The sequence below is a fragment of the Leishmania donovani genome, chromosome 4, assembly GCF_000227135.1.
Source record: "Leishmania donovani BPK282A1 complete genome, chromosome 4".
In the NCBI taxonomy this organism is placed as follows: domain Eukaryota; phylum Euglenozoa; class Kinetoplastea; order Trypanosomatida; family Trypanosomatidae; genus Leishmania; species Leishmania donovani.
Window position 1 is genome coordinate 146873 of NC_018231.1, and position 13378 is coordinate 160250.

At 65.6% G+C, this 13378-nt stretch overlaps 1 protein-coding gene across 1 annotated transcript; it reads right to left on the reverse strand.

Moving 5' to 3' along the window:
- Positions 1-718: 718 nt before the first annotated feature.
- LDBPK_040410 (hypothetical protein, conserved) lies at positions 719-13078 on the reverse strand (the record flags this gene model as incomplete). The annotated part of the gene is made up of 1 exon (XM_003858056.1): positions 719-13078. One exon carries the CDS (start codon positions 13076-13078, stop codon positions 719-721), a length of 12360 nt encoding a protein of 4119 aa, XP_003858104.1.
- Positions 13079-13378: the final 300 nt, after the last annotated feature.

Genomic DNA, 13378 nt, shown 5'->3' on the forward strand with positions numbered 1-13378 from the left:
ATCATGTGTCGCGCTCCGGTGGCGGGCATGATGGGTGCTGATCAGAGTGGAACAGACTCGTGCTCAGAGACAAGGTAGTGAATCCAGTTGACATCCCCACTTCCCCCAGCATAAGAGGGAGGGGAGGGGAGAGCTACCACGCCCTACGGAGAGGATAGCGACCACCGCGCGTCGTGACTGGTGTCTGATGGGCAAAGGATGCGGTGAAAAGTAGATGAATGCACGACTCGTCTTTTATATTCGCCCTTCTGAAGCACGCCGCAGCCGTGCCACGGGTGCAGAGAGGAAGCGAGAGAGGAGGAGAGGGCGCATCAGAGAAAAAGAGAACCAACCACGAGTCACGCCAGGACAGCGAGCGACAAGGACCGCCACTTGCGCGCACACACACACACACAAACATGAAAGGGAGAGAGATGCGTAACAGGAGATACGCATTAGAAGGAAGAAGAGCAGCACACGAGGGCTGCACGAGAGCAACAACAGGCAACGACAGTGTGTGCGTATGCGTGTGTATGTGTTCGAGAGAGTGGACCACAACACCGGCAAACAAGGAAAAGAGTTTCCGCCACGCGACCCGCGCTGCGAATCGGTCCGCGCCCACCCCCCATTCTACGACACATGCGTACGCAGCGGCACTAAGGTGAGGCGCCCCATCCTCAAGCGGATAGGAAAGTGAGAGGGAGAGGGAAAGCGTGGTGGTGGTGGTGGGGGGTAGGGCTTACTGGCGGTTCTCCACGACCGGCGCCTTCGTCGGCTCATTGGCGGGCTGCAGGTACTTCTTGTAGACGTAGTACGTTCCGTACACCATGACCCCTGGCAGGACGAGTAGCAACGGAATGGTCCACCACCTGACCTTCGAGGTGCTATCGTTATCCTTGTCATCCAGTACCGGACCTGGGGTCAGCGTGGCGTGCGGGATGCTCAGGAACAGGCGTCGCCACGCCACCTCTTGAGCCGGGGACCAAGGCAGCGCAGCGGACATGGTCGCATTCGCAGCGTGCAAGTCGATGCCGTTGCGCAGCGTAAAGTTCACGGTCAGCGAACTCAACGAAGCGGTGGCGACTGCGTCACGGCCGCGTGCTAAGGTGGCGAGAAGGGCCGGGCCGCTCACATTGTCTCGCAGAAGCTGCACACCGCGGTAGAGCAGGTCAGGCGCGGCCGACAGAGTCGAGGTGTTCACTGCAGCGTCATAGGCAACCGCATCCGCAATAATGCTGAGCACCAGCGCGTAGGTCGGCAGCAGCACCGGCTGCGGGTCTGCTGTTGCGTTATCCATGAGGGCTGTTGAGGCCCTCTGTAGACCGCCAAGAATTGCTGCGGCGCGGTGACGCGCCTGCACGGCAGCCACGGCTACAGACTCGACGGCGTGCAACGAGGCGGCCGCCTTGGGCAGGGCCACAAACCCCGACATGTGCAGCTGGACGGCAACCACTGACGGGTCGACGCCAAGTGCGGCGGCCATCGCCTCTTGGAAGAGCGCTAGGGAGGCGGAGGTGTAGCCAAGGTAGGGCGAGCCGGAAGCAGCTGCCGCCGTTGCTGTAGCGGCGTTGGTGTTGGGACGGGCAAGCAGCTCCATTACCATGGAGATCTCTCGCATCCAGAGAAGCTGCGTTGTCACAGACGCCATCGTGGTGTTCGCGCTGGCGTTGCTGATCGACGGCCCCACGGTGGAGCGGAGGTAGAGCGGCCATGGCGACAGATGCGTGACGGTCGTGGTAGTGGTGCTGCTGCTGCTGCTGCTGCTTGCGCTGGCAGTGGCGATCACCACTTGCTGCTGCGCCTGCGCCTCGGAAGAGAGAGCAGCGGCCCGGGCGACATCAGCGCTGTAGAAGTGCGTGCCGTCGATGCTGAGACACACCACAATTGACTCGCCGTTGCTGCGCGAGGCTGCCGTAGCCGCGTCGGTCGCCCAGCCAAGAATGGACTGGCCGTTTAGCGGGGCTCCTGGAACATCCTTGTAGCGCGCCCACAACGCGGCCGTCTGGTTCACCCATGTTTCTTGCGACAGTGCCGGGTTCATGCGCTCGAACTGCGCGACACGCTTGGCCGTCTGCGCCCCGCGCCACGCCACGACGGCGGCCGTGTCGGCAGTCGACCACACCCCGCCGTGCTGCAGGTTGATTAGGAAGATGGGCATTGCCAGCGGAGACGAGGCGTTCACCGCGGACACGTTCCACGCATCTGCGCCAAACACCGTGGCGCCGTAGAACTGCGTAAAGTTCGCTGACACCGCCGCGGCACCGTCGCAGCGTGCGCCGTACCGGCTTGTGCGGACGAGGGCCACCGCTGCGGCCACCGTCGACACGTCTGCCGCCGTTGTCGTCACGGTAGGGAGGCGACGCCCGCTCGCTGCACCCATGCCGTTGCCGACAAAGGCACTCGTCCACGCATATGTGTACGTCGGTGGCCGCGCCGCGTACGTCACCACCTGCGGCGATGAGGTGATGCTGGCGTCCGCGCCGGGGCTCGAGTAGAGGTACTGCACACGCACCGTCGTGGCGGTGGCGTTGTCAGCGGACCACCCCAGCGGACGCTGCGTCGGATCTGCTGCGGTGGTGCGGTTGCAGGAGAGGGACGTGATGGTGGGTGGCACGACGACAGCGGCGAGAGTACGCGGCGACGTCTGCCCTGCCGTGCCGGCCGCCTGGAAGCTGAGACCACCATCGACGCTGTAGCAGAGTGCATACGACCGCAGCCGGTCAGCGTAGCGCGGGCTCGCGGTTGTGCTGTTGCCGTTGGTTGCTGCTGCTGGTACGACAGCGGCGGTATCCCATTCCACTCGGCTCACGTACGCGGCATCCACACGCAGCACGCCGCCCTGGGCGTTGCGCCACGGCGCCGTGAGCAGCAAGCCATCTGGGCCGCTGGCACTGGACGCCGACGCCGATACCAACGGCATACCTGTAACAGGGTCCCACGCCTCTGGCACCGCCGCACAGCCACCCGACCACGTCCACGGCCCGCTGCCGCCGCGACGCATCACCATCTGCGCAGATGGAGGGGCGAACGCGAACAACACCGGCATGCCGCGCACACGTACGGCCGTGCCGGTCACGGGGAGCTCGGCGTAGCTGCTTTGCGCGATGGCGACGACGTTGTCGCTGCTGTTCGAGACGGTTGCGCTGCTGACGGACACGACCGTCCAGTTACGCGCGACACGCAGCCGAAGTGGCGTCGCGGTGTAGGTGGCCGTAACGAGGTCACCTGGTGCACGTGCGTTGTTGTCGCTCAGCAGGCTCGACACGTAGGGCAGATCTTGCCGGAGACACAGAGCGTAGAGCCCCACGGGAGTGTAGCGCAGACCTATCGGAAGCTGCATCGCCCGCGCCGGGGATGATGCGGCTTCGCCCGCCGCCGCCGTTGCGCCCCACGCCGCAGGCTGCACGGTGGCGAGGTCAAAGAGGTAGAACGTGTCCACCGCGACGGTGTCGTTGCACTCTGCCATGCTCAGCGGCACCACGCGCACGCGCACCCCGTCTCGCATACCGGCGCTGCACCGCCCCGGCGCCGTGGTGACCAGGAGGCCGACGTCCAGCGGATGCACGTAGAACTCCCGCTGCTGAGCGTCGCCGTAGCACGTGAGGGACCAGGGCGCCACCGTCACCGTCATGTTCGTTGAAATGTTTTGCAGACGGTTGTCGAGGGAGAAGAGGAGCGGCTGTGGCTGCGGGCCGCCACTAGGGACGAGACCAGAGGGACTTGCTTCAGCAGACGGCGCGGCGTGCGTGGAGGCAGGCAGGTACAGTAGCCCGTTCACGGCGAAGCCATTATCGCCCAAGAAGCCGGTCCATAGCATCGCCGTCGTCAGCTGACCGAGATCCGCTAGCACGTGCGCCTCCGTATGATTGGCTGTCGCAGTCCATGGCGGCAAGGTGCCGGGGTCGACATAGCGCGTGTCGAGAAGTTGGCGTGTCGTGCTGCTCTGGGTGTAGACACGCATCGCGTTCGTCGACGGCGTCGCCGCCGTGGTGGCGTCTGCTTCTTCACGAACATCCTTGCCTTTCTCGGCGTCCTCGGCGTTGACAGTGACGCGCAGGGTGGGGGCCCACTTCTCCGTGAAGTGCGCAATGCCAACGGAGAGGTAGTGCAGCCCACCATCAACGGAGAAACAGACAGAGCCGCGAGACTCGAGGGTGTAATGCGGGACACTGTAGGTGTTGCCGCTCGGCAGCGCCGCGACGAGGGTCTTGCTCAGGCTGTCTGGCAGCGATAGCGATGACGGCTGCTGCTGCTGCTGCTGCTGCCGCCTGGACAAGGGCAGCGGCGAGACGGTGATTCTGTCGGCGCCAAAGTTCAGCTGCATACCTGCGTAGGAGGACACGTAGGGCGAGATGGCGCTGGCGGGGTCGGGTGACTGCGCGGACCGGTAGCACGGCCGCCCCACGTAGAAGCGGGTCAGTGAAAGCAGCGACAGTGCGGACGGACTCAGCTCCAGACGCTGGAGGAGTTCGTCCCCGGGGCTCGACGCGACCGCAACGGCGGTCTCAGCGTGTGCCGTCGACTTGAGCAGCACCGGTAGCAGCAGATCTTCCCTGGCACCACGGCGCACCACCACCTGCTCGATCAAGTCCGCCTGCATCGCCTCCGTAGGTGTCCACGCGTGCAACGAGACCCGGCCCACCTGTACTGATATCACGCGGTAGTACACTCCAGAAGCCATGAAGAATGCTGTAGCCGTGCCGCCGTCGTCCTCCGACACACCGCTGTCAAGCACCGCTGCCGCCGCGACGGCTGCCTCGGGGTCGCGGACGCACACGCGCAACCGCTGCGGCGTCACCGTGCCCGTGTGGTGCTTCGCCAAGGTCAGCACGTTCGAAACAGAGACGGTCAGCAGCGGAATGCCGTGCGAGTTGTAGCTGCAGCTGGCGGAGAGAAGCACTTGCGTGCCAGGCGAAAGATACATGTCGGCGTCCCTCATGCCAGAGTCGCCAACGCTACTCGGCGATGCCGTCGCGGCCTCTGTAGAGGAGCCGATGACCTGCCCTGCCTTGATGAGCGCGGTGAGGTCGACACTGCCGTGACTATTCTCGGGCACGAGCAGGGTGTCTGCTAAAATCTGCGCCAGCAAGTTGCGCTGCGTCGTCTCCGTGTCGATGCGAAGTCGAGACGGAAGCACCCGCAGAGTGAGGCTTGTCTTGGCGTACGTGGCACCGCCGTCTGTCGAGATGCACGCAGCGATGCCGCCGGCGCCGCTCGTGGCCTCTTCCGACAACAGAATGTGCGTGCTCGGCACGAGAAAGACGCCGTTGTCGTCCTCTATCGGGAGGGGGTCGGTGTAGAGGCGCGTGTTTGCCAGCAGTTGCCGGGCGGCAACGCGGTGGTGGTAGTCCGCCATGTCGCTCAAGGTGGTGTTCACCATACCCGCTCCGCCGCCACTGCTGACTCCACCTCGTGACCTGGAGGATGCCGGTGGTTCCATTGTCTCCTCGCAGCGGGCGCCAAACCGCAGCCGGTGGCCGCGCTCGATACCGTAGCCGTTCAGGTAGACCACCTGGCTGCTGTCCTGCGCGTAGAGAATGAGTGTCGTGTTGCCGCCGGCGGGCATGCCCGTCCCACGGTCTACCTCGGCGCTTGTTGTGGCTGCAACGCCCACCTTGTGCGCTGGGAACGGCGCCGTCGTGTTGCTTGCGTCGTCGGCCTTTACGCGGAAGTCGGTCGGCATCGCGTGCGTGTACTGAAGCTGGAACATCGGTTGCACCGGCTCGCGCCACCGCTCCGGCCCCGTCTCGAGGCACATGATCCACGGCTGCGTCATGCTCGGGATGATAACCGGCACCGCATCATCGCCATTGCCGCTTCCGCGCGTGCTCAGCGCATATGGCATTGTCAGAACACCGATATGCAGTACATAGGGCCCGCGCACGACGTCATCCGGCACGGCCTCCGCGTCGACGAAGCACGGGTCCTCGTCGTTGTCCATCGGTTTCACGAACATGACGCGCCGGTGATCTCCGCACGGCACCAAATCCTCCTCCACGCCCACGCCGCCGCTGATGCTTTTCGTTGGCGCTGGAAGACACCACAGCGCGAGTGACACCTGCCGGCCAGCTGTGCCGACAACGTTCACCATGCTCTCCTCGCCGGTGTTCCACTCCAGCGCCACCTTGCTAGGCGGCAGCGCCGTCAGCAGCGCGACATCCTCGCTGCCGTCCGCTGGAAAGTAGTTGTAAGCCGTTGGGCGGCGCACGTGCGTCTCCACGACAAGCGAGATGGCCGGGGCGACGCGCCAGTCGAGGTGGCTCTGTGGCTGGAAGCACAGCACATACGTCGCCGGGGCCGCCAGGGAGCGGATGAGGCTCTGGGAGAGGACGATGTAGTGTGCACTCGCGGTAAGGCTACCCTCGCTGTCCCTGTTGTCGTCTTTGCCGCCGAAGAGAGAAAACCATGTGAAGGCGTCCTGCACGCGAATGTCAGGCAGCTCCGCGCCGCCACTGCTCTTCGTCGCCACCATCGGCTGGCTGCACTGCAAGGCCGAGGTGTGGAAGCGCACGAGGCTGCGGTTCGTCAGCAGCGAGCCCGAGATGGGCAGCGCCCACTCCTGGCCCTGTTCCACTGTGACGCTGGTCGTGTGGTTCAGCGCGGAGACGCCGTAGACCGCGTTGGCCAGCCGCACCTGCAGCCCGTGCAGTGAGAAGAACTGCAGTGCCGCCTCGATGCCCTCGTCAGCGGAGTCCAACGTCGGGTATAGTGTGCTGGCACACAGCTGGTAGATGCCGGGCACCGTGAGCCAGCGCGGCAGCAACACCGCCGAGCCGTTGACAGCGGAGAAGGAGGCGCTGCCGAAGGAGTGCAAGCCTTGGTGCACGTAGCTGTTCTTCAAGGCGTAGCAGGAGAGGTCTTGCGGGGCGAGGAACATGTAGAGTGGGCTGCCGATGGCTTGGACGACATCGACGATGGGCCCGGCCAGCTTCATTGAAAACCACTGCCCGCCGGTGGCGTGTTGCATTGGCAACGCCAGCACGGTGGAGATGTGGTTCTGGTGCACGGGGCTATCCTCGACCACGAAGCCGTCGGTAGCCGGGATGACCAGGCGGTACGGTAGGCCCGTCGAGACGTACGGCGAGACTGCCACGTCTTCGCTCGTTTCCCCGATGCGCACGCACCACTGGAAGCGATCCACGTACGTGCCGCTGCTGACGTTCACGTCGGCGCCGACGCGAGCCGTCTCCGCCTGCCGCAGCGAGATGAACCAGCTCGAATAGGACGTCTGCGGATCGACGTAGCGCGTGGACTCGGCGTAGAGCGGACTCGTCACGTTGCCGCTTTCCACCGCGATCCGCACTGTGGTGGTTGTGCTGGACGGCAAGCCTGATAGCTGCACCGGCGTCCGCCACAGATGGCTGGAGGCGTTGCCGCAGTCGACGGCAGGCATGAGCCACGCATTCGGGCCGTCAAGGCCAAAGCCCTCCACAATGAGGTCCATGGTGCCCGCGTACACCACCGTGGCGACCGACGACGGCGGCAAGGGGGAGCTGCTGCTGTTGTACGGCGGCATGTGCGCCGTCGCGCGTGCCAGCAGCGGCGCGTCGCTCGGCAAGTTGCGGATCGCCGTCACACGCGGTGGCTCAACGACAAGCTGGAAGTTTGTCGGAAATACAAGCGTTGCCGTCCCAGGGGCGTACAGGCAAACGTTCAGCGGCTTTCGTGCCGCGTCTGCCGTCGCCGTGCTGGCGCCGAAGAGGCGCTGCGCCGCCGACTTGCTCAGGAGGTCGCTGTGCTTCAAGACGACAAACACGCGTGGCTGATACGCACTGCCGGACTCGCTGCCGCCATCGCCCTGCACGTCGTTGACGGCCTCCATGGGGGCCCAGTAGCTGCTCGGCAGGTCGTACAGTGACACCACCGAGATGTTCAGGGCGCTCTGCTCCTTGACAAGGTTGTCGTGTCTGCCGGTGCTGCTGATCGGCACGCCGTGGCACAGCTGCAAGGAGAGGAACATCGTCATGTCAGGGCGGATGCCGTAGCCGGTGAGGGGCAGCACCACGTCGCGGGCGCCCTCGGCGAGGCGGATGAGAGTTGCCCCAGTGGACGGAGGCGCCGCGGGGTTGGGTGGCACCGCTGCTGCCGAGGCGGGGATGGAGCTGTAGCGGCCCATGTAGAGAAGCTGTATGGGTCGGACGTCCAGCGTGGTGTTGACGAGGGGGGCGAAGAAACGGCGCTGCGGCACCAGCTCGCTGCTGCCGCCTGTCGTGTTGGTGGCGAACGGCAGCGGCACGGAGAGGCAGAGCTGCATGCGGCGTAACGAGTGCTGCGTGAAGAAGCCAAGTGGTACGACCATGCCCACCCGCGCCGCCTCGCGGCCCTCGCAGTCGGCATCGCCGTCGGCGCTGCTGTTGCCGCCCGCTGCACGAGTGTGTCGACAGCTCTCTGGCGTCAGCAGCCCGAGCGCGCGCTGCGCGTAGAAGAGGTTCGCGTTGGAGCACTGCGCCGCCGTGTCGTCCGCCGTGCCGCTGCTCGGCAACACGACCGAGAAGGCCACTTGAGCGCTGTCCAGCGTCGTCGTGGACCAAAGCCGCACATCGAGGCCGTGCAACCACAGCATGCCGGCAAAGCCTGTGTTCACGCTCAGGTGCGTCGTCGACGCATCCGCTGCCTCGGCCGCCGCGACGGCTTCGCTGCTGAAGGAGACGCTGGAGTCTATGAGGAAGCGGTCGACGCGCTGGCGGTGCACCGTGATCCTCAGCGTTGGCTGGCGCACGGGAAGGAAGGGGCTGAGCGCGCCGTAGGAGATGCACACGTACCATGTCTGTCGCGTGGCGGCGGGGCCGTCGGTGCGAGTCGGGTGATGGCCCCAGAGGCCTGTGTGGTTCAGGTTCAGCTGCATGTACGCCACCGTCGCGGTGGCGGCTGCGGTACCGCTTCCCTCCACGGTCATGGTGACAGTGCTTAGCGGCACCATCGTGTCGAGGTGCCGCGGCCACGTCGCCGCCGCCCTCGTCGGGTCGTCGAGCGGCAGTGGTTGGTGGCGGTTGCAGTCTTTGGGGTTTTGCGAGAGAAGCGCCAGCATGCCGCGCTCGGCGTTGTGGCCGTCAAGGAGGATGATCGGGGAGCTGTACTGAGGGATGTGCAGGTGCACGGTGGATGGTAAAACGGTCGAGGACGACGACGCCGACATCGGGTCCGTGGAGTCGAAGGGGTGCTGGGTGCGCAGCAGGTAGTGCGCGCTGCGGTTGCGCGCAGCGGCGGCCGGTACAAGCGTCGCCCAAGGCGACCCTGCAGCCGTGGAGGAGCCGCTGGTGGCGGTGAACCACGCCCGCTGCTGGCGCAGCCGACGCGGCGGCAACGCCCACATACCCTTGACGGACACAGGCGGCGGCACAAGGTGTGCCTTGAGCCCTGGGACGGCGGTGTAGGTGCGCACTGCAGCTCCGGCTGGGCTGACAGACGTGCGGGCAGCGAGGCGCTCTGCAATGGAGAGAGAGAACGTTGTGGAGGCGCCACTGCTGTTGCTGCTGATGCCGGCGTTGACAGAGGCCCCCCACAGCGCCAGGAGGCGTCGCGAGGCCGCGCCGATTTTTGCGACGTCGGATGTCAGCGTCAATGGCGGCTTGTGCACCGAAACGCACACGTAGTACTCCGCTGGATGCTGGGACTGAGCCAGGACGCTGGACACCTCGGAAGAGTTATAGATGGGGTCGAGCGAGGCAAGACGCGCGGCATGGACGCTAGCGTGCTGGTAGCTGAAGACGCTGTACTTCAGGGACGCGTTGCCGCGCCCACGCCCGTCGGCGGCGCGCAGCGGCGAAGAGGACTGCGTGTAGCGCCTACTAGAGACGTGCCGAACCTCGATCTCCGAGTCCAGGAGCTGGAACGGCACCTGCTCTCCCATGCAGTCGGCTGAGGAGGACAGTCGCATGTGGCTTACAACGGTGTCGACCTCGGGCGACAGCACCGTCGTGACTGTGCCGGCGGCAGAGGCGCCGCCGCTCCGACGAAGCACCAACTGCACGGTGCCCGTCGCATGCTCGGCGATCGCAATGTCACGCTGCAGAGCACAGGCCGACGCTGCCGCGGATGGCGAGGTGGTTGCAACTTCGATGGCGGTCCCGCAGAACAGTGGCGGCAGCCAGGCGGCGGTGCTGTTGGCCCCCGGCGAGCGCGACGGTGTGCTGATAAAGCCGTCCACTGTCACCTCTGTCACCTCGTACGTGATGGCCGTTGGCACGTAGTTACGCCCGTCTTGGGAGACGCACACGTAGCCGACCTCGCTGTGGTTGGTGTGTCGCACCGTAATCACGTTCGCGCGGACGCGTGCGATGCGAGGCTGATCTTTTTGGCCGTCACACGGAGCAACGGGCGAGCTCTCACCGGTGATGGCGATCGAGAGGAGATCGTCGACGGACATGCCGGGGGCTGTCTGCACTGGTGGCACGATCACCGTCCCATCCACCGCGCGCCGCGGGGCTGGGTAGGTGTAGTAGGCGGAGAGCGGGGCGAAGAAGAAGTGCAGGCCGCGCACGCTGGCGACGGGCGGGATGGTCGCGTTGGGGCCCTGAAGGGTGTAAATACCGGTGCTGCCTGCCGCCACCACCACGTGCACGGCGCCGGAGAGGGCCTGTACGCGCTGGCCGAGCGGCAACCACGGGGAGCTGCTGTCGCTGTCCGAGGGCCAGTCGGGACCACTCGTCGGAATCGGCGGCTGCGCCGTCGCCTCCGGGATGAGATCCTGCTTCGGGTCGATGTCGGAGGCGCGGTACTGGCACGTATAGGCCAGTACTCGCACCGCCTCGTTTGCTGGCATGCTGGCCGAGCTGCTACTGCAAGGGATGTAGTACCACAACCCACCGACGTCCACCGCGACGCAGCCCTTGACACTGGCCGGCTCTCCGGCGGCCCACAAGCGGTCGGCGAGGAGCGGGTCTAGTTCACGCACGCCGCTGAGGTAGAAACCTCCAGCGCCGTGGTCAATGAAGGAGACGCCAGCAAGGCTGACGGGGAGAGGCGACGAGGTGGAGTCGATGCTGCCGCTGCTGCCGCCTTCCGGCACCACTACGGCGTTCCTCAGGTTCTTCAAGTAGAGACCCAGCAGGGAGCCGACGTAGTCGCTCTCGGCAATGCTCTGCATCGCTACTGCGCGCACGCGGCCGACCTTGGTGACCACCACTTGTCCACGCAGAACCTGTTCGCAGTGCTCCTCCATGGTCGCCGCCGTGACGGCCGAGCCCCCCTCGGCCTCCGTCGACGCGGACGGGAAGACGCGATAACAGCTGTTCGTCAGGGCCAGGTGCGACCACCCGCTGAGGCAGTGCTCCGACGGGCTTGGCGCCGGCGACGTCGTCGAGGACGGGTTTGGCATCGGCGTCGGCGGCACACTTGGGAAGATGGAGCCGTCGTTCAGGTAGGAGCACAGGAAAGGCTGGGTGGAGCGCGGGTCCAGGCCGACCCACATGCCAGCAGCCGATACTGGAGAAGGGAACGACGTGGATGCGTTGCCGCAGTCGCATTCGGTCGGCGGCGGAGGCGTGATGCCGACCACACCGTAGCTCAGCGCTGGCTCTCCCTCGCCCCAGTTGGAGTAGTACAGATTGGTGCTCGTCGGCCACGCCGGACTGGACGGGCTTGCCGCCGCGTACTCGGACGCGCTAAACAGGTACTGGTCGGCGTACCAGCTGCCGATGAGGCCGGCGCTGCTGCTGTCGCGCATGAAGCTGCCACCAAGGAACACCGTTCGCGCGCTGTCTGTGACGCCGCTCATGGTCACCACCGAGGCCGCGTGGGCAGGTGCTTCGGCCATGTTGCTGCCATCGCACGTGCACGGAGTCGGCGGCGCCGCCATCGCGCTTAGCAGCGCGGACACGACCCATGCGTTCTCCTGCTGCGACATAACGCTTGCCAGCGACCCTTTCGGATTCACCGCAGCGCAGTACTCTCGAGCGCCTTCGAAGTTTTTGCCGAGGCGGCCGCCCACTTCGCTGGCGTTAGCGAACAGGCGGTAGCACACGGCGTTCACAGCACCGTCACTTGTGTCGACAGAGGCCGGCAGCGCCGTCCAACCGCTCAGGCACGGGGGCGCGGGCTGCGGCGTCGCTGGTCTCTTGGCGTGGCCGCAACCTCGCTGGGGAACGCCGGAGTTCGACCCACCTTCACTACTGCTGTCGGAGCTGCCCGAGGAGGAGGTGCCGTGCGCGTTGCCGCTGCTAGAGGACGCGGTGGCAGGCGGGATGACGGTGAAGTCCGCCTTGAAGGCGCACGCGAATGCGTGCGCCGACGCTGCAGACGTCAGCAACGTCCACTGTCCACTCGCGCGCATCGCGATCAAACCTGAGTGCCTTTGCCAGTCCACATCAGCGGCGAAGTTCGTGTACGCCGCGCTGCCTGCGGAGACCTCTGCTGCCGACGCTGCCTCCACCGCTGTCGTCTGCGCGAGCTGTTGCGGGAGGCCTCCTCGTGTGTGTGCTGCGCGCGAGCTGTTCAACCAACTAGGGCTCTGCATCTCCAGCAGCTCAGCGCGGGTTGGCATCTGCTGTCGCTGATGTAGCGCGTTACCACCGTTGCTGCTCACGTCGGCGTACCAGTGCACCACGCCGTAGCCGGCTGCGCCGCCGAGCACGACGACGCCATCGTCTTCCGCTCCAGCGTTGTAAGCGTCCGAAAACAGACTTCTAAAGAACGCGTTCTCCGCTGCGGAGCGCACGGCGACTCCGTGCGGGGAGGCGTAAGTGGCGTACGGCCACGGTGTGATGCCATCTGTGCTGAGAGGGGCGTCGCTGCCGCTCGAGAAGAGCGAGGTGCAGAGGGACTCGGCGGATGAGGCAGGCACGGGCGTCCTGATGAATACACGAGCGCACAGGTGCGCCTCCGCAGCGCTGTCGGTGGTGGGGATGGCCATCGGCGGAGAATAAAGGGACCAGCCGTACGGGCATGACGCGACGGTGGCCGCATTGAATCCGCCGTCGGCGCGGGCCGGCTGAAAGACGCCCGGGGCGAGTGCCGCGACGACGAGAAGCGCAACAGGGAGGACGGTCCATCGCGCCAGCGCACGGGATGTAGACGGCGATGGCGGCTCCCCAGCACGGACCGTTGTGAAGGAGCCGAACGCGGGCGTGTGCCGCGCCGCGGTGCTACATGCATTGCTCATTCCTTTTCCTGAAAATCTGCGCTGCTTCGCTTCCATCCGCGATGTGCTGATGCGAGTTGGCGACGCTACCTACCGTCTCTCCCTTCCAGGCTGTCACCCTGCTGGTTGGAGTGGCGGCTGGGTGGGTCCGTTGACGCGGTGGTGGCGTAGGCGCGACAGCGATGATGAAGGAAAACCGCAAGAGACGCAGGCAGGCAGAGGGATGGGGGGGGCGGAGGAGAGAGACTACACGGGAACAAGTTGATGGAGGCGAGCCACGACAACAACAGTGGTAGCGAAGAAAAGCGAGCCTGAAGACAG